This window comes from Lycium ferocissimum, chromosome 8 (assembly GCF_029784015.1).
Source record: "Lycium ferocissimum isolate CSIRO_LF1 chromosome 8, AGI_CSIRO_Lferr_CH_V1, whole genome shotgun sequence".
Taxonomy (NCBI): domain Eukaryota; kingdom Viridiplantae; phylum Streptophyta; class Magnoliopsida; order Solanales; family Solanaceae; genus Lycium; species Lycium ferocissimum.
In genome coordinates this window covers 14297540-14319471 of record NC_081349.1, presented here as the reverse complement: position 1 = coordinate 14319471, position 21932 = coordinate 14297540, and the positions used below count along the sequence as shown (strand labels likewise).

Sequence of the window (21932 nt, the reverse complement as noted above, 5' to 3'; positions counted from 1 at the left end):
AGTTGATCTATTGATTCTTCCCGGAGGTAATTCATCTTACATAATTCTAGGAATTTTTTTCATTATTACCAGGGAATGTCCCATGGACTGTGTATTTAGATTCCAGTCCTTAGAGATCATGATTTGTCATTTTTACGTTATATTCGTAAGTTGATTTTAATACTAAATTAAGTACAGATTTAAATATCAATTATTGTTATGCTAAGTTTATTCAACTATAAGACAGTAAGAATAGGGTCCACTCGAACGGTAGTACAGGTTGAGTGACAATTACGTCCCAACCCAGTTTGGAGAAATGACTGTATACTACCCGAGCCCCTTGAATTTCAACATGAACCATACCAACAAGTCAAAACCATAATACCAACATATACAAAGTCTCAAAATCCAATTTGGAACACAAATACTTAAAAAGAGGGATCAGGTTGTTAAAGTATATATTTGTATATTTTTTCCGCTGTATATTTGTGTGTCTCTCTCTATATGTATGTGTATCCTCGTATATATGTGTATAATTATGTGGGATATACAATAATATACAATATACACATGTGATATACACATATCACATGACGTTTTCATATTCTATTTCATCTCGGATTACAACCAAACCTACTAAATAATAACTACCAAAAAGTTTTCAGATATCACTATGTTGAAATCTAAGGGGCTCGTAAGTTTATGATGTCATAGATATCACTTTACGGATTACATAGTCATATTGTCATAGAGTTAGATGATTTAAGTAGGCATTTCTTGTTATAATTAGCACTAACAGAAGTTTACCTCCATCTTGATCTCCTCTACTATGTTGTTTGATGTATATGTATCAAATTAAAGCTTCTGTGGCGTACAAGCTAATGTTTGTTTTGGCTCAATTCAACATTCTTGTCTTTGGCAAGTTATTCTTCTCCCTGGTCAATCAGTGAGGATTCACATCGCGATGATGCCATCATTGTTGTCTTGCTACTTGATACAACACATTTCAGTTTAATTACTTTGTGTAGTTTTTTTAATAGTTTTTACATTAAATATTTCATAAGAAACAATTAGAAGCTTCATTTGATGGTGTACTACAAATAGGTTTGTGGAGATCTATGTCGTTACATTTTAATGGTGGTGTATTTTTAGGTGACACTTTAAAACTAAAATAACCGAGCTGTACTGATAGCGAAAAAAAACTGAGATGATGGGACGGTCTCGAAAAGTCTAATTTTCTTATACAAAATAAAATAATCGAAAATTGGGATGGTATAATTTTTTTAAAATAACCGACCGAACCGTCCCATTGACACCCCATATGTATGTGATTAAAGTAAAAAATTCGCGTCTCACTTCGCATATTTTTGTCTAAAGTGCACCCGCCAAATATTAAATATTTTTGCCTAAAGTTTATATGGTTTGCCAAGGCCAACTTCAGATATTTTTTTATTGAAGTTGTTAACTTGACAAGGCCAACTTCAGACATTTTTGCCTAAATTTGATATGATATGCCAAGGTCAACTCTAGACATTTCTTATTGAAATTGTAGACTTAACGAGGCCAAACTTTAGACACTTTTTCCTTAAGTAGTGCAAAAATTGAATTAAGAAAAGTTCAAGATAAACTAGAACGGTATCGAAACTTCTTTTACGTGGGTGTGAGGGATGTTTTGGTGAGGAGATTCAAGATTTAAGAAGCCAGCTCCAGTTTTATGTAGATTTCTTACCGAAGTCATCCAAGAAACCGAAGTCATCCAAGAAAGGAAGTTCTCCTCTGCAATTAGCTAATTATCCATGTGAGCCAAATGAGCCTTTATCATCCATTCCAAAGTCAATTGAGTAGAGTGTTGAACTGAGACTTGAAAAGAAGAGGATTCAATGGATTGAAACAGAGTGTAAAAAGATTTGTCTTGTAGATGAATTGAGGTTAGACTTAGGAGCTAGTCGCGGCATGGCTGCATAAACAAGAATTAGATTTGGTTCAAGAAAGCTTCATATATATAATGGCTTTTCAAGATCAAGTTCAGATATATAGGTTTAGATTATTTTTGGCTGAAGTTGAGGTATTGACGAGGCCTAACTTCAGATATTTTTTATTGTAGTTGTGGCCTTGTTAAGGCCTACCTTAAGATATTTTTGCATGAGGTCAGGACATTTAAAAAAAAAAAAAATGTCAAGACATTTATTTCGAAAACTTTCGGCATTTTGCATGAAGTTCATGTGAATAATCTTTTGCCCGGAACTAATAATTTATTCTTCGAATTTCAACAATAAAACACACGATTTAACACCCAATCTACCTCAAATAAGCTCAAACTCGATACATAAATTCCAAATATCATAAAAAACAAACTCCATTCATTAATTTGCCAAAATCACAACCATTTTGCATCAATTGTGGTTTGCCATTTTTTTCAAGCTTTCCCCAACAACACCTATTTGTTTTCAAGCTTTTCAACCATCATAAACTTATTGTTTCATGTAAAGCGAAACAAAATAAATTTAACCGAAAATCAATGAATAAAAAATATTTGGTAATATCAAATCCTAAATAGACGGAGAAGAAATAGAAGAAAAAGGAGGAGGAGGATGAGCGAAGTTATCGAATATTGATATCAGTTTCTCCCTTCGTTTTAATTTATTTGACACCGTTTGGCAAGATAGAAAGTTTAAGAAAGAAACTAAGTGTGCGTTCGTTGTGGGGGAAAATGTTTTTGTGGAAAATGTATTCTTGAAAAAAAGTGAGTTTCTACTTATTTTCTCATGTTCGGTTGGTTGGTTGGTAGGAAACATTTTTTGGAAAATACTCACCCAAGCCCACGGGCGGATCAACAACCCATTAAGGGTGTTCACTCGAACACCCTCGGCAAAAAATTACACTGTATAGATAAGGTATATTTATATGTTTTATTTACATATATAGATTTTGAACACCCTAAACACAAGAGTAGGGGTTGGTTCAGTGGTTAAAAGGGTTCAAAATTCACTTTAAGGTTCCAAGTTCAAGCCTTGTGCACTACATTTTTATTTTTCGAACCCCCTCAGAGAATATCCTAGATCCGCCACTGCCCAAGCCCCACCAACTCCACCACCCCATACCACACCAACCCCCATACCCACCCCGCCCACCCCCCACCCACCACCCACCCCGCCCACCCCCCACCCACCACCCACCCCAGCCCACCCCCACCTAACTAACACCCTCAAATGCACTTCATCTTCACCCATCCCTACCCCACACCACCGCTCCATCCAACCCTCCTACCCCCTCTCAAATTTTCTATTTCATATATTTTATTTTACTTTTATAAATTTTTTATAAAAAATGGAAAAAAATTTCTTACTCACCCCAACCCCCTAACTACAACCCATCACCCACCCCACAACAAGTTTAACCGAACAAACTTTTCATGTTTATAACTTTTTTAAAAAGGTAAAATTAAATATGAAGTACAAAATTCGGGAGGGTGCGGCACAGGGGGGGGGGTGGTGTAGAAACAACTTTTCAAACTTTTTCTTAAAGAAAATTAATTTCTTTTGGCGGGGGTGTCGTAGAAAACCCAAAAAAAAAAAAAGTTCAAAAAAAAATTTTTAGAAAAAAAAAAAATCAAATTTTTGAGAGGGGTGGTGGGGTATTGGGGGCGTGGGGGAGGGGTGTCGGAGAAGACCAAAATAAAAAATTTTCAAAACTTTTTTTTTAAAAAAAAAATAATTATTTTTTGGAGGGGGTCGTGGGGTGTCGGGGCGGGTCGTGGGCTGTGGGGGGTGTAAAAAACCAAAAAAAGAAAAGAAAAACCTTTTAAAACTTTTTTTAAGAAAAAGAATAATATTTTTTGAGGGGATGGGGTAGTGTAGAAAATCCAAAAAAATAATTTTTGAGGGTGGGGGTCGGGGTGGCGGTAGTGCTAGGGTGGTTGGTGAAATGTCATTTGTAGACTTGTTTTCTCTACTTTGATTAGGGAAGTTATTTTTTTCATTTTTAAGGAACTTGTTTTCCTAAAGAAAATATTTTCCAAAATTGTTAACCAAACGAGCATGAAAAAATTAGAAAATATTTTTCTCCACACCGAACACACCCTAAGACTTTTAAAATTTGTTGTTTAAAACAAACTTTAGACATTTGTATGATTATAAAATAAACCTTAGACATTAAGCGTAAATGACAATTTTATGCATCATAAATTGAGACGGAAGGGGTAGATACTTTTTAAAAGTGATTATAGGTTAAATGGGGCAAACTTTTTATTAGTGGTACATTTGTATCAATTTTCCAAACTTTATCCAACATTAGAAGCGCCTTGAAACAGAAGCACCGAATGGAGTGACAGCAAAAATATTTTCTCTCTGTGTATTAATTTATGTGGCACATTTTTTTTAGTTTATCTCAAAATGAACGTTATTTTTCTATTTAAAACTATTTAATTTTAAAGTTATCTTTTTATCCTTAATGAGATAGATTTATAGTCACATAAATATTTAAACTTTATTTTTAGACTATAAATTTTCAAATTATTCCTTTATTTTTTAAATTTCATGAGTAGTTAAAAGGAATAAGGAACATTATTTTTTGCTAAATAAAAGGGTCTGCAACTGCTGTACCGGTACGTGTTAATCTTTTTAGAGACTTCCACGTACACCCTTAGACACGTAAACATGGTTACATGTGTCAATTGCAGAGACAACTAGCACATGAGAAAGTCGAGGAACTCTACCTACTTGTACGTGAACTGAAAAAAAAAAAATTCATCTTCTTGTCTCTTGTAATATTTGCACCATCTGCAATTCCTAACCCTTCTTCTGCTACTGTAAGTTAATTAGCTCTATTTTTCCTTCTGCCTTTTTATAGTTTTCCTTTCTTCTGTACTTGCTATGTTTTGATTTATTTTGTTAGAAATGGAATACTCGTGTTACTTGCGACATATATTGATACACAAGTATCTCCCACGTGTCAGTTTGTTATCTTTAATTGAAGCACTAAGTAGAATATATCATTAATTGCAGGAAAGAAAGTGACATCCATCTTTTTCTCATAGCAAAAAAGGAATTAGGGAAGTGTAATTTGTCGAAAAAGAGCCTCTCTTTTGCCTAAATTCTAAACTAACAATATGACTTCTTTCATTTTGGTAGAACAAACCACTTAGCAGTTGGCAAGTATAGTGACTCAATCGAATAGTTTCCTATCAGGGGTAGAAAGTTAAGGTTGAGACAGGGGTGGAGCTAGAGAAGGTTACTAACGGATTCAATTGAACCCAATAGTTTTAGTCGAAATTCAATATTTGTATTAAAATTTTCATTTTTGTATTTGTGTTAAAAATCCACTAAATATATACAAAAATTAAATTCAAAATCTAGGTACCGATAAAGTTCGGCTCCAACTTGTTGTAATCAATTCCCTAAGGGGTCGTTTGATACCTAGTTAGGAGCTAAGTTATTCATGCTTAAATCCTGCATAACTAATATGTTAATTATACCATGTTTGGGATTAAATCCCGCATAAGTAATACCCAGCTCAGGTGTAACACCATAGACATGCAATTTTTGTGTAATGACATGAACGACTTATCTGGTGCATCCATTCAAGTCTTTTACAATTTGTTTTATCTCAATATTATTTCCTCCTTAGGAGTCTAACATAATATATCAAAGAGAGAGGTGACTTGCAGATAGTATAAAAGATCAACTTCAGAGGAAAATAATCTTACCCCACCATCAGTGTAATTTACTAGTGATACAAATTACTTGTCGTTTTTTATTGGATATCATCAATGTTTACAAAATATCCGTCGTCACAAAAAACTTAAGGTTTTCTTCTTTTGGATGACAGGTAAATTAGTATACAACTTGGGTTTCCATAGGAACTAAAACGTCAGGCAGTAAAAGCATAACTGAACAATGTCAGGGGTATCTTTAGCTGTGGCTCCTCTTTCGGAGCCAGATGAGACAACTTCTTCAACAAAACCTCAGCAAAAGGAACGAAATCAACAACAACAACAACAACAAGGTGTGGGTGTAATGGGATCACTTCGAGTAATTGAGCTACAATTAGTCGCTTTCATTATGGTTTTCTCAGCCAGTGGTTTAGTACCTCTACTTGATCTAGTTTTCCCAGCTTTTGCATCTGCATATCTTTTGCTTCTTTCACGATTCGCCTTTCCATCACTTGGCACAACTACTTCAACTTCCCAGGAAATATTCCAGGGCAGTCGGTTTTTTCGCGTTTATATGGTCACTGGCACTACTGTTGGACTGTTCTTGCCATTGGCGTATGTTTTGGGTGGATTTGCGAGGGGCGATCAGCATGCAGTTCGCTCTGCCACGCCTCATTTGTTCTTGCTTTCGTTTCAAATTCTAACTGAGAATATTATAAGTGGATTGTCCCTATTTTCTCCTCCGGTTAGAGCCCTTGTTCCCCTGCTTTATACAGTTCGGAGGATATTTGTCTTGATTGATTGGATACAGGATGTGTGGATCAACACTACTTTGCCTGCAAATGCACAAATCAAGGTACGGCATGTATAAAGCCTTGCTCTTTTTTTTTTTTTTTTTGAAATTTAGAGGTGTCAAATGGACGTGTTTGTTCAGCTTGTATTAATAGTAGGTCAAAGGAATTAACCCATTCAAAGTTTTGCTCGACTAAATAGCGCGTCGAATCAAGATGGCCAAATAATTGATTTCCAGTTCAACCCACTCAACATGGTCCAACCTTTGATTTAACTTTATTTAGAAGAAAAAAAATGCGAAAAGCTAATGTATTTTTGTTAAAAAGATTATTAGCTTAAAATGTTTCAAATACTCAATTTCTAAATATGATTACTGATATTTGGGTTTGTGTTGGGATTTGACATGTCAGAGTACATTATTTTGACTTGGTTTATCCCATAGCTTGATGGGTCATTTTGACTTCAACCCGTTGGATCAAGTCGACCAGCGAGTCATAATCTTAAGTTAACCATTTAAATCGGGACGGGTCAGGGAGATAATTAAACAAGTGATTGATTTTGCCAACTTGTCTTAAATTTTTTTGGAAGCTAATTCCATGAAATTTGTAACTAATTGTTTTGGTATCTTGCTTATTGTTTTCAGGATGTTACGTGGTATTGGTTTGGGAAAGGGCTGGCAGTGGCGAATTTGGCGTACTTTTCGATCAATCTGTTATGTTTCTTGATTCCGCAATTTCTTCCCCGGGCTTTCGAGAGGTACTTCAGGGAGAGGAACGAGGTTCAGTCGAAGTCGGCTGAAGATAAGCAGTCGCAAGCTATGAACAGAACAAAACACGCAGACAAAAAGCAGGAGTAGCGAAAATGTGCAGCACCTTTTCGCTTTTTGATTTCACTACTGTAAGTTAAATGGACTATTTTTCGTTTTTGGTTGGTTAGCGTAAGAGCGTGTTTCCACGTGTTGTTAATGTTGTTAGTACTATTTAGGAACTCAAAACTCGATTGTTGTATTTGATGCTTCTTTTATGTTGTTACAATGATTCAGGGATCGCATGAATATATAATATGTAAGGTAATACTGTGAAAGGGCGCTTGAAAAAAAAGAACAGGAGACTAAGGAAATTGCCTTATTTTTCTTATTGTTAATTTTCAGCCATACTAACGAAATTCAGCTTAGGAGTCTTAAAATTGTGATTGGGTTGACCAAAATTAATTTGGTCATCATGAGATAAACCAAATCATTTGGTAGACTCGGATCCAGGTTGTGTTTTTCTTCTTATAATGGTTGGTGATGCAAATGACCGGTAATGTAGAGTCAGAGATATTTTTGTTGGTCCTAAGTTTCTTATCAACTTAAATTGAAAGAAGAATCATGTTTTTCTTATATTGAACTAGCTAGTAAAAGAGTGGTTCCGTGGACATGAGAAATGGATTTGGAGGCGATCTAATTTAAATTTGATTTTATAACAGCTCCATTGCAAAAATAAAATAAATGAAAGAGTTTGAGCTGAATTTTCTTCTGTTTATTTCATGTGAGTATTACATCTATTTATAGTTTTTAGTGATGGAAAAAGAGAATCAGCAAAATAACAAATTGCTACTTGTCACTATTCTATAGGTCCACTCCTAACAAATTAATAATTACAAAGAATAAAATAATTTAGAAATCAAATGGCAATATTTACATCAGCCTCTATAACAATGAATGTTTACACTATGGTCCTGATTCTAGAGAATTCTACACTCGCTAAGTCATGCTCTTTTATTCCACGTGCTAATATTTATGGGCCAAAATAACTCTTACTCTTTGTTGACTCGTTTTGTCCGTAAGGAAGAGAAAGACTTCTTAGCATCAAACATCTTCTTTTAATAATAATGGAAATTGCTTCTCCAATGAACTCTCCTTTTCCGATGTATCTGTATTTCCAACACCCCCTCAAATTGGAGGGGGAGGAAAACAAACACCCAATTTGCTTAACAAGAAACGATGAGAAGAAGGGGGTAAAGGTTTTGTAAAAAGATTGGCTGGTTGAGACGAAGATGGAAGAAAAGAGAGTGAAATCAAGACATTTAGATACTGTTGACGGACGAAGTGGCAATCAAGATCCACATGCTTCGTCCGTTCATGAAAGACGGGATTTTTAGCGATGTGTATAGCCGCCTGGCTGTCGGAAAAGAGAGGAATGGGAAGAGAAATTGGTAGATCTAGGTCGGAGAAAAGGCGTACAAGCCATGTAAGTTCTACTACTACACGCTTCATGGATCGGTACTCCGCTTCGGCGGAGGAGAGGGGAAGAGAGGTTTGTTTTTTAGATTTTCAAGAGATGGGTGACCCGCCGAGTGTGACATAGAAGCCACTGATGGATCTGCGTGAATCTGGGCAAGTTGCCCAGTCAGAATCGCAAAAGGCGAATAATGATAGAGAAGGTGAGGAATTGAAGAAAATACCTAGACCTGGGTCGTTGAAAAGGTATCGGAGGACGTGGTGAACAGCTTTAAGATGGGCTTTTATGGGGGTTTTGCATATACGGGCTTAGGTGTTGAACGGAGAAGGAGATGTCGGGACGAGTGTGAGTAAGAAAATTAAGTTGCCCAATTAGTCGGCGGTAAGCAGTAACATCAGAAAGAGGTTCACCCATGTCTGCTTGTAACTTGTGATAAGGATCCAAAGGTGATGATGCTGCTTTCAAACCAAGACAATTATATTCAGAGAAGTGTTCAAGCAAAAACTTGCGTTGATTGAGGATTAATCCCTGTGGTTCTCGTATTATCTCAATTCCCAAGAAATAATGTAAGTCTCCCAAGTCTTTAATTCTGAATTCTGAGTCTAAAAATTATTTCAATCCATCAAGTTCTGCCTTGTTGTTCCCTGTAAGTAGTATATCATCCACGCACACAGCTAAAATTGAAATAGAAGAATTGTGCACTTTGTAGAACAATGAATAGTCATTCAATCAGTGTGTACCTTTGAACTTTAAAGCAACAGTTAAATGTGAATACCACTGCCGTGATGCCTGTTTCAAGTCGTATAATGATTTCTTAAGTCGACAAACTTGTGTAGTATCAATAACTTTCAACCAACTAGAAATTGCATATACGCTTCTTCGTCTAATTCCCCATGTAAGAACGCATTATTCACGTCCAACTGAAAGAGACCCCAACCTTTCTTTACTGCCAAAGCTAGAACACATCTGATAATTGTTATCTTAACAACAGGACTGAAGGTTTCAGTGAAATCTATACCCTCTTTTTGTATGTTACCCCGCACAACTAAACGAGCTTTGAGTCTTTCCACAGTACCATTGGAGTTTAACTTCACTTTATAGACCCATTTTGTAGGCAAGGCCTTCTTCCTAGGTGGTAAGGAAACTACTTCCCAAGTGTCATTAGTGATCAAGGCTTCTAGTTCTTTAGTCATAGCATCTTGCCAACCTGGATATAAAATAGCCTGGGAAAAAGTGGTAGGTTCTTGGATATGGGATAAGGAATTAATGTGAGACTGGTTTGAGGTAGAAAAAGCAGAAAAGGCAATAGGAGATACTTTAGGAGAAGAGGTGAAACAGGATTCTGAGACATTAGAGGGGTGAATGCTGTCACATACATAATCTTTCAAATAGGCTGGTGTTTTAACTGATCTGGTGGATTTTCTAAGGGCAGTGGGATTTAGGACAGGTGTAGGTGATGGAGGAGAAATTATGGGACTAGAAGAATCACAATCTCCAGGGCTGGTAAAATAAGCAGGACTAGAAGGAAAAGGAGATATAGAATGTGTAGGACTAGGAAAAGAAGGAGATGTAGAATGTGTAGGACTGGGAGGAGAAGAGGATGGAGGTTGAGTAAGATCATTTCTAGTAGGGAGAGAAGAAACAGAAATCCTGTGCTAATCATGACAATGGGCCTAATAGGATCATGTAAAGGGAAAAATGTAATCGTAGAGGTTTAGAAGAGAAAGGAAAAATTGATTCATAAAAAACTACATTTCTAGAGACAATGAACTTGTTGGTTTTGAGACTAAGCAACTTGTATCCCTTCTTCCCAAAGGGATACCCAAGGAAAATGCAAGGCTCTGCCCTAGGAGCCAATTTATTTCTGCCTTGTGAAATAGTGGAGGTAAATGCAAAACACCCAAAACACTTCAAATGGGAGTAAATGGGGTTGACATCAAAAAGTTTTTCATAGGGTGTTTTAAAAGACAATACTCTAGTAGGACATTTGTTAATAATATAGGTTGCAGTCATGAGTGCATCTCCCCAAAACTTATGAGGTAAATTTGATTGGAAAAGCAAGGCTCTACAAACTTCATGAGATGTTTTTTCTCTCCACAACACAATTTTGTTGTGGAGTGGCAACACATGAGGTTTGATGTAGAATTCCTTGAGAAGAGAGAAAACTGGAACTTTCAAAACTGGAACCCAACTCCCAAGCATTATCAGACCTAATAATCTTGACCTTTTTATTGAACTGTCTTTGTGTCATGGCCAAAAAATTTTTAAGGATGGGAAAAGCATTACTTTTAGTGGCCAATAAGTAAGTCCAAGTTCCTCTTGTGAAGTCATCTACTATGGTAAGGAAATATCTGCACCCATCATAAGTGGGAGTCTTATAGGGTCCCCAAGTATCAATATGAATTAAATCAAAAGGTTGTTTAGTAGAAATATGACTGTTAGGAAAAGGCAGTTTGTGTTGTTTAGCTAAAGGGCAAACAGAACAACGAATAGAAAACTGTGAACACACATTAAAAGGAAGTCCATTGATATTTTTCATATTAGAAAGGGGCATATGGCCCAACCTTACATGCCACAACTGCTTTGTGCATTACAAGCAGAATAATTAGAAGAAATGGATGAAACATCCTTCTTTGAATGAAAACTAGAACTAGGAACACTACAAACTTTGGATGAAACATCTTTCTTGGAATAAAAACTAGAACTAGGAATCAGACTGGCATAGGCAGAAGATGTTGGAATCCTATCTTTGAGAATATAAAGTCCATTTGACTCTCACCAAGCAGAATTGGGCTCTTTATTGAAGGGCCCTGCATAAAATAATGAGCAGTGGTGAATAAAAGGAACTTAGAAAACTGTTTACACAGCTTATATACGGACAAAAGATTGAAATGAAAACAAGGCACAAATAGGACATTGTGTATAACAAAATTAGAGAACAATTTTATGGAACCTGAAAAAGAAACCTTAACATGTTGAGAGTTTGGTAATTTAACAGAGATAGGTTTGGGTAAGGTCATAAGATTAAAAAAGAAATCCTTATTATAGCTCATGTGGTCACTTGCACCTGAATCTATGATCCAGGTGTGTCTAGTGAAGGTTTTCTGATCAACTTTAGAATTTAGAGAAAATGAACTAGGACTAAATTTTATACCAAAGACACGGTTTACGGATCTTTGTGGCCTCGAGAAACGAACCTTGACCATTTTTGTTCATATGCTGCAACATCTGCATCACTTGGGTAAGTTGTTCATTAGAAAGCAATTTTTCTTGCACTTCTGTATCTGTGTTAAAATTCTCTCCATAATTATTTGATGAAACTGCATTTCCCTATGCACTGTTCTGAAAATTCTTCTATTTAGTGAACTTGAAATTAGGAGGAAATCCATGTAGCTTATAGCATTTATCAATCAAATGTCCTGTTTTCTTGCAATATTTGGAAATGAGTGCAGATCTTTTGTTGTCATAACCAGTCCTTTGTCCCCTAAAATCAGTAGAGAAGGTCATCTGCCCATTACTTGTGTTTGTAGCAACAAAAGAAGAAGATTCCCCTGGGAATTTTGGTGTGTTATGAAGTTCTCTTTGTTTTTCTTCTTGAATTAAAAGTGCATAAGCATTTGATACAATAGGCAGAGGTGAAATCATTAGAATGTTTCCTCTTGCACCGCAATAAGTATCATTTAAATCCATCAAAAACTTAAGTAACCTCTCATCTTGCTTAAATTTGACATTCTTTTCCTTTGCTCCATAGGAACATTCACAAAGACATGGTGAAAAAGAGTCTAAGGTATCCAACTCATCCCAGAGTCGTTTCATCTTGGTAAAATAGGTTGCAATATCAGATGCACCTTGAGTAAGGTCACTAAGCTCTTTTTGGAATTGAAAAAATCTAGCACCTGAGCTTTGGCCAAATCTAGCCTCTAATTTTGCCCAGATGTCCTTAGAAGTAGAATAATATAAAACACTTTCTAAAATTTCCCTAGATAAGGAGTTTAACAACCAAGAAATAACCATGTTGTTGGCCCTAGACCAAGCCCTGTGCAGATCAGTTCCTGCACTTGGTTCACGGGAAGATCCATCAACAAAACCAGATTTGTTTTTTGCTGTAAGGGCTATCCACATCCCTCTTTTCCATCCACCAAAACTCCTGCCATCAAACACTGTATTGGTTAACAGTGTGCCAGGAGAATCAGATGGTGAAATAAAAAATGGATGAGAAGAGTTAATTAGTTCATTCGGGTAACATCGCGTGACTAGATTGGGAACTTCGGTCCCAATAGCAACATCAGTATTTTCTCCCATCGTAACTGAGATGAACTAGACAAAAATTAAGCAAAAGAAGTAAAAAAAAACGAAATAGAGAGTAGATTCAGAACTAATGCTCTGATACCATATTGCAAAAATAAAATAAATAAAAGAGATTGAGCTGAATTTTCTTCTGTGTATTTCATGTGAGTATTACATCTATTTATAGTTTCTAGTGATGGGAAAAGAGAATCAGCAAAATTACAAACTGCTGCTTGTCACTATTCTATAGGTCCACTCCTAACAAACTAATAATTACAAAGAATAAAATAATTCAGAAATCAAATGGCAATATTTACATCAGCCTCTATAACAATGAATATTTACACTATGGTCCTGATTCTAGAGAATTTCACACTTGTGCAAGTCACGTGCTCTTTATTCCACGTGCCAATGTTTTGTATGGGTCAAAATAACTTTACTCTTTTGTGGACTCGTTTTGTCCGTAAGGAAGAGAAAGACTTCGTAGCATCAAACATCTTCTTTCAATAATAATGGAAATTGCTTCTCCGATGAGCTCTCCTTTTTCGATGTATCTATATTTCCAACAAGCTCTTTGGAGTTATACAACATTGAGGAGGGATTGGTTAAAACGATATTGTAGTCCAATTGAAATAGCTCTCAAGGCAGTGCTTGCCACGATACGGTATATTTTGGATAAATTCTTACTCCCTCCCTACTTAGGTGAAGTAGAAATGAGTAATATATGTGGGCTTTTTTTTTTTCTTTATGTGACCAATCATAATGAGCCACATGGCTTTTCAAAAATTAAAAATACCTTTAAATTTAAGATGTTAGTTTGAGAGGTACTGTTGCGCCAAAATAATAGGTTTCTGGTAATTTTAGATCAATATGTGATGGAGGGTACTAAAATCGGATAGAGTAGACTCGGACTTAGGTAGAGAGGATTCACCAATTATATTTATTTTCAAAATTAGATAAAAAATTAAACATTAAGCATAAATTATTATCAATCCCATATCAACGGTAAGGTAATATGAATTTCAAAACCAAGTTACTTTATTATCGATTTGAAAGTATATCGTTATGGAAAATAGTTTGAAAAAAACACACACACATTGTGTGTGTGTTTTAAGCCAGGGGCGGATTTAAGTGGAGGTGACTCGAACACCCTCGGCAAAAAATTATTGTGTATATATATATATATATATATATATATATATGGTAGATTTTCTGTGTTTATGTACATATATTAACTTTTGAACATACTGAACATATGCAAAAGGTTAGCTCGTTGATTTCTAGGGTGTTTAAAATTGTCTCTGTCATCCAGGTTCAATTCCCATCAACAACATTGTATTTTATATTTAGCTTTTGTTGTTTTTTTCGAACCTCCTGGAATCGCCACTGTTTCAAGCTAATTTCCATAACGATGGCGTACTATCAAGGTGCCACTGGAATGTATACGATTTTTTTTTTTTTTTGGAATAAGAGCAACAAATTATTAATATGTACACACTTGAAAATTATAATTTCTATACTAAATATGTGCAACAAGTCATAAAGTGCAATCTCTAAGAAAAGCTACAAGGCATTGTCATGTATACAAAAATCTACTGATGGCAATAACACAAGATTTTCAATACGAAATATACCAACCACATAGAATAACAAATCTTAAGATCAGATCAGAATAACGATTAATTAATATAGATCTATCCACATAAATCTGTATAGTATCCACATAAATCTGTATAGTATATCTAACGATCATAACTATCATTAGAAAAATTCAAAGATGCCAATTTATTAAGCAGGTCTGAAAAACCACTTAATGAAAGCAAATATTAAATACAAAGTTCTCACTAATCAAGTGTATCATAAGATCCTAGAAATATTTTGTTCATAATAAATTTGGAGCTCAAATACTTGATCAAATAAATAAAAGTTCTCTACTGCTTCGTAGATTTCAATTGTATTAACTGTACATATAGGTAAGTCCGAATAGTGTATATGAGAATAATTAAGTTCACAAGATTTTCAATACCATGAGAGGAAAGTATTAATTAAGCATATATCCTTAAAGTGAACTTTATCAATTATTGAATTTATTGTCATTTACCCTCATATAACTGCGAACATTTACAACATTGAATAAGTCAACCGTCTTATAATATGGTTATTATTATGAATAGCTCCGTTATACATAAATCAGTAACCTGACTCTATTTTTGATCATTCCAGTAACAAATATAATCCATCAATAAAATGATCAAATTAAATTAAGAAAACTATAGAAAAACGGTAATACAACCAATATATAATTACTCTCGATAGCACCCGGTCTTGCACAAACTCCATGTACTCAGGAAACAACTTTTAAAAGTGTTATATGACGAGAAATTCATTTAAATCTAACAACATATGTATATTCTCATGACCTTTCACTATGAATCTACGTAACAGTGTAGATCTTTATGATTGCGAGTGAGCCATCATTTTATAAACAAACAAAATAAGTCGTGCCAAGTTAAAGGAGCATTATAGTTGAAGTTGACAATTTGAATGAGCTGGTCGATGTATGATGTACAACAGCCCAGATGTTAATGCCTAACTGAAGCCAAGTTGCATAGCTTTACTATAATGTATGAAAATATGGTCGAGCATTTCGAGATTGCGTTTACAAAATAGATTCAACGATTAAAATCTAATTGTAATGACATGACGACAAAATTGTTTTTAGCAATTAAATAGAAAGCTCAGATTTCAATTAAGTTCAATAAATTATATCTTAACGAGAAATACTTAACAAAAAAAAAAACAAATTTTCCCAATTAATACAATTTTTTCAACATAAGTAGGTTAAGTTCTACGATTAACCTATGATCAAAGACTAAGTTCCAACTGCAACTACTTTCTCAAATCACCACCATCGAGCAACATTGTGAATTGTATATAACGTCCACTGCCAAATACCACTAGCGGGATACTGAAAGGAGTAAGAAATAGAAGGGAATCACAGTCCACCATCGTAAATGTCTCGCTGGTGCGCCGTAGATCTGTTGGTCACCTGGAGACGTTTCCACATACATCGCAGTGGTGTGTGTGGCTTATGTGCGTCCCTTGGTTATGTGACTGCAGTATATACATGAAATCGTGAGCGAGATTCGAAGCGCGATTTTTTTCTTTGAAACCTAAGATGAAACTTTATACAAAATTTATAAAGTTCTATGCATCATATATTTCATACTGATTTTATACCCGAAATTGTAAGTGAATTTTTAAGCCTTGAGCGAGATTCGAAGTGTGGTTTCGTACATGTTTGAAAGTAAACTCCTACTATGTTTGATAAACGGAAAACAACTACTACATTTGATAAATATGAGTCTTTTGTATATCTAAGGATTTTTCTTTTTTAATCGCTAATGAGAGTTTGATAAGATTAAAACTCTCAAGTAGTGCTAAATTGAATTTGTAGCAACTCTGTTTTCCCCCATATGCAAAATTACCTTAAACTAACATGTAAACTGAAATGGAAGTCTAGCGTAAAAGGCAGGGACGACTCAATAAAATTAGTGATCTAAACTTCATTTTTAATAAGACTATGTTTTTTTTTTCCGTACTTGTTGTTTATAGTGTAGTATCCTTACAAAAACATAAAGTCTTTAACTTCACATAGTATATTATTGCTATTATTTATATTAGTAACGACTAATTGTAGTTAATAAGAAGTTATCCATGTGTTGTAATAGAATTCGTTGGATGTTTTTGAATAAAATTGTATTTATTAATATGAAAGACGTAAGTAGCTTAATTCAAAGTTTTTAAATATTTCTACCATAAAAAGTAGACAATTTTTCTTTATTTCTTTCCTTTTTTATAAATATTTTTTAAATTTTTTTCAAAAATTGCACGAATTGTCCTTCATATGGACTGGTCTTTAATCTTTGCCCCTCAAATCACTGGTCTTTAATCTTTGCCGCTACTTTTCATTTAATGAAATTTTTTGAGCGAAAGTACTCTTATTCGCTGGTCTATGAAATCCGAAGATTCTGCGTTCAAACCCCAGCAGACTAAAAAAAAAAAAAAAAAGAATTTCGCAATACAAGATTTTCATAGAAACTATGCCTATTCGGGGCAAAGTTATGCCTTAAGGCATAGTTCTGTAGGATAACTTAATTTCTACAGAACTATTGTCTGACATATTTTTGTAGAAATTAAGTTATACTACAGAATTATGCCGGAAAAGGCATACTACTGAACTATGCCTGAATATGCATAGTTTCTATGAAAACTTACCTTGCGAAATTATTATTTTTTCACTCTACTAGGGTTCAAACGCAGAATGTCACAGGTATTTTCAACCATTTTTTTATTACTTAAAAAGTGTTGAAATGCAAAATTAAAGACCCCTCCAAGATAGGGGCAATCGTGCGAATTGCTTTTTTTTTTTTTTTTTTTTTTTTTTTTTTTCAAACTTCAATATTGTCGTAGAAAAAATAAAGGGGAAAGATCGTGCATCCCCCTCAAACCAAAATAATTACCCACTTATACCTCTATTACTTTCGTAACCCCATAAAAAATTAAAAATATTTACCCGAGATGGCCGCCCCCCGCCCCCCCCCCCCCCCGTTATGATACCAGCATGATATAGAAATATATTGAGATAGTATCATGAAAAATGCTTCAGTCCTTCTCTTAGTCCTCCATGATACCATCATGGTATATAAATTTACTGAGATGGTATTATGCATGATCATGTTCATTTATTCAAAAAGACACACTTATATCGAAAAAAATCTCTATGATAGCATCGTCTTATATACATATACCGTGATGGTATCATGAAAGACCGCTTCCTTTTCAATGAGACCCTCCTTAGGACCATGGTACCATCATGGTATATAAATATATTGAGATGGTATCATGGAGGACTGTTTTAGTCCTCCTCTTAGTCCGTCATGATACCATCGTGATATATAAATATACTGCCATGGTATCACGTAGGAAGAAATTTGGTTGAGGGTTATGTCGGATAAATATTTTCAGCCGATGGAGATAGAAGCGAAATTGCTTTAGAAGAGGCATGGGGAGGGTAAATATTTTATATTTTAGGAGGGGTATTCAGTGATGTTTTCCCAAAAATAAAATCATTTGGGCCTCAAATTTGTTTAAGGACCTAAAGCAAAAGTTTTATGGGTCATTTGCACGATTGTCCTTCAAAGGCACTGGTCTTTATTTTTGTCCCTCAAATTGGTGATCTTTAATTTTTGCCCTTAGCTAAAAATCTCTTGGTTTCGAGTTCGAACCTCCACTCAGTCAAAAATTAAAAAAAAAAATCGCAAAGTAGAGTTTGGATTCACAAGGCCTAACTTTGTCCGAACAGGCCTAATTTTGGCCAAAAGATAGGCATTAAGGGCTAATTTTTTGGATAAAAGTTTGCCTCAAGGCAAACCTCTACCTTAAGGGCTAACTTTTGCCCGAATAGGCCTAACTTTGCTACAAACATCTATCTTACGATTTTTTTTTTTTTTACTAAGTTAGAGTTCGAATCCAGAACTTTGGGGTATTAGACGAAGGACCAAAATGACAAAAATTAAAGACCAAGGCCAATCTGCACAAAAAAAACGAAGTTTAATTAGTCTTCTTTTAAGTCACCCCTGGAAGAAGCCGACACGCACGGATTGTAGCATGAAATTGGAGGCTACACCTAACCCAATACAATGAAGTACTATTTGGAGTAGGTTAATCCACATATTAATTATGTAAAAATTATAATAAAATAATTATGCAATAATTAATATTGACAAATTGTTATGGAGTTTTTAATAATTAATTTTAAAAATATTGTATTTGAATTATTTATTTTAAAGTAGTAATTTATTGTGTTTGTTATGGAGTTACTAATAATTAATTTTAAAAAATATTTTATTTGAATTATTTATTTTAAAATGGCAATTTAATATCTTAAATAATTTAACAAAAATATTTTTATTCTATATTTTATTTCGTGTAAAATAATAAGTAATACACAAATTTCGTATAACTTAATGCATGCATTATTTAATATATCAATCAAATTGTATTATATTATCTTAAACATAATTCAACGTTCTGATTAATTGTTCAAGACAATAAATTATACTACTACTTTTTACATGTCATTTGATCATATAACTACTTGTGTGGTGATTATAATGCACGAATTAATTTATGGGTAAAATTTAGTAATACAAGAATAATTATGTAGCAATTAATAATTAAAAAATATTATATATATATATATATATATATATATATATATATATATATATATATATATATTAAGTTACTTTAAAAAGACATTATTGCCTTTAAATAGCTTAATCCTGAAGTTTCTAAGATTTGTGTACACTCCATTCTCCCCATACTTCACATATGGATGGGTATGTTATTTTTATGTATCACGACATAAAATAACTCATAAATACAAGTGTAACTTAATGTATGAGTACTATTAAATACTGCATTAGTTATTACGCAATTCTTTTTTAATGTGGCTAATCAAACACTCTATTAGCTTAAGTCAAATTTATGTGAAGATTTTGGTAATTAACTGACCATTTCATTAATCACCATTGAGAATTACAAAACTGTAGCACAGCCTTCACAGTCTGTAATCCTGATACTACCCTCATTTACAAAATAAAGTAAGAAAAAAGAACCTAGTCTAGAGCACAAGGCTTTGAATCATGGTCCTTACTCCTACCGGGGCTATAACATTACACACACACTATTTCTCTAGCTAAACTATCCCAGGGCCTTGTTTGTTTTTGAAAAATTCTTTGATTCCTCTCAATCCAAACTGCATGAGTAAACTCAGTGCATAGCATCCTAAGCAGTTGAGCTCTTTGTATCAACTTTTGATTTTCATTATTGTCCAACTGATATGTTGCTCCTAGTCTGTAACATAATAAATTTGAACCTGGAGCCATTGTAGTAATCGGTCCCACAAGTGTTGTGAGTATGAACATTGAAAATAAATATGATCTCTGGACTCATTTTTCACATTACACAGACTGCATTTGGGATCCACATTCATTCCCCATGAAGCTAATCTATCAACTGTCATCAATCTTCCATGTTGCTGCAGCCCAAGAGTAAAAATAGCTTTAGGTCGAGCTGCATTTTGAAACACAAGACTCTTCCAACTCATTCTAATATAGTCCCCTATCAGCTAAAGGTAGATGTGCTTGATCACTCTCTTGGAACTAGCTGCATTGATCTGAACATGACCTAAGGCTGTCCTAGCTTTTAATAATTTTATAATCATCCGACATGCTTGCTTTTGTGTTTGCATTGACTGTATTAGAACTGGTCTGAGTGCCTTCAACTTTGCCTATACATTCTGCATTTTGTCCTTAGCTTTGGTAGAGCTTCAAATTCCCTCCACAATACTCTGAAAGTTTGGGTGATCAGCCCATATATTGAAAAAATTGAATGAGTCTTAATATTGCATTGCAGAGATAATGAGGGTCGCAGAAGAAAGATCAGACATGTGAGGTGCTCCATATTCAGTAATTAAGTGCCCCATTACATCATTCATTCATGATTTCCCGAGGTTCTGTCAATTCAACTGTACTCTAGTATTGTCCTGATGTTTGTTACACCATGAGTAATATACTCCACTATATTGCAATTCAGAGAGCAAGAGATTCTGAGTACATTCTGAGAATTCCTTAATTTCATTATAAGTAACTGGATTGCCACAAATCCTGCCATTCATGTTACACCCCATACTTTCGTACGTTAAGGCCAGAGTGAGTCCCAAAGTGAGGCCCTATCTCAGTCTTCTCAGTGCCCTTCCATCCCAACGGATCCCAGAGGGTCTGCAGCTACAGTACCCTCAATTCCTCCACATGATACGTACATTAGGCAAGGAAATGCGAGATGTTATTCAGTTATTGACTCGATTAGTGGCGCAGGCCCAAAGCATCGTGGGTACTGCATGGCGGTTATGTTGTTAAGGACGGTGTTTCGAGACTTCATCAATTTGGACCCTCCAATATTATTTTTTTTTGGATCCAAACCAGATGAGGACCAGCAGAATTTTATAGATCGGATGTTGAGGACGCTGAGGGTAATGCATGCTTCTGACACTAAGTCGGTAGAGTTAGCTTCTTACCGTTTGCGAGATGTTGCTATCCAGTGGTACGATTTGGGAGTTGTTTAGAGGAGCTAATGCACCTCTAGCAGTATGACAGGAGTTCACTGAGGCCATCCTGCGACATTATTTTCCAGCGGAGACCCGACGGGCTTGAGTTGATAGATTTATGAATTTACGCTAGGGGAATATGAGTGCTCGGGATTATAGTCTTCTCTTTAACTCACTAGCTAGGTTTTCTCCCACGATTGTAGCCGAGATAGAGGATTGGGTACACCAATTTGTGATTGGACTTAGGCCGCACTTGATTAATGACTGCATGACGGCATCGCTTCAGGAGGGTATGGATATATCTCGTATTCAGGCATATACCCAGGGCTTAGAGGAACGGAAACAGCAGCAGCGAGCTAAGTGAGAGCGTAATAGGGGTCAGAACAAGAGAGCTAGATCTTTTGGTTCCTTTAGTGAGTTTAGGAGTGGTCATATACAGCAGATTCCTAGGCGTTCAGCCTATTCAGCGGCTAGTGCGCCTTCATAATTTCCAGGATCGAGGTTTGATTGACCCACTTATTCTGGGTAAGGCTAGAGCTCCAGGGCTTCCACTTCCTAGTTCAGAGGAGATTCTAGCCAGATGAGGCCATCTCTACCATGATGCATTCAGTGTGGTAAGTTGCATGGCGGACAGTGTCATTTGGGTTCAGATGTGTGTTATACCTGCGGTCAGCCAGGCCACATTATGCGAGATTGTCTGTCAAGAGGTGGTAGAGGTGTAGTTCAACAGACAGGAGCTGCATCTAGTTCTTCGTCATCGGTATGGCCCGCCGGCAGGCTTCTCAGACATCAGTCGGTCGTGGTAGAGGCAGAGGTGGAGCGTCCAGTT

The 21932-nt window shown here is 35.2% G+C and overlaps 2 protein-coding genes across 2 annotated transcripts; one reads left to right on the top strand and one right to left on the bottom strand.

Moving 5' to 3' along the window:
* Nucleotides 1-4644: 4644 nt before the first annotated feature.
* Nucleotides 4645-7453, top strand: LOC132067314 (uncharacterized). Its single transcript, XM_059460510.1, has 3 exons — nucleotides 4645-4786; nucleotides 5806-6485; nucleotides 7065-7453. Exons 2-3 carry the CDS (start codon nucleotides 5874-5876, stop codon nucleotides 7275-7277), a joined length of 825 nt encoding a protein of 274 aa, XP_059316493.1. The 5' UTR covers nucleotides 4645-4786; nucleotides 5806-5873; the 3' UTR covers nucleotides 7278-7453.
* Nucleotides 7454-11997: 4544 nt separating this feature from the next.
* LOC132066053 (uncharacterized) lies at nucleotides 11998-12945 on the bottom strand. Its single transcript, XM_059459448.1, has one exon. The coding sequence runs from the start codon at nucleotides 12943-12945 to the stop codon at nucleotides 11998-12000; it is 948 nt and encodes a 315-aa protein (XP_059315431.1).
* Between the last annotated feature and the right edge of the window lie 8987 nt (nucleotides 12946-21932).

Bases quoted from the DNA above. Each gene is read 5' to 3' on its own strand.
- LOC132067314 (XM_059460510.1), top strand. From the start codon at position 5,874: ATGTCAGGGGTATCTTTAGCTGTGGCTCCTCTTTCGGAGCCAGATGAG. The intron at 6,486-7,064 runs GTACGGCATGTA...TATTGTTTTCAG, and splicing joins CTGCAAATGCACAAATCAAG to GATGTTACGTGGTATTGGTT.
- LOC132066053 (XM_059459448.1), bottom strand. From the start codon at position 12,945: ATGGGAGAAAATACTGATGTTGCTATTGGGACCGAAGTTCCCAATCTA.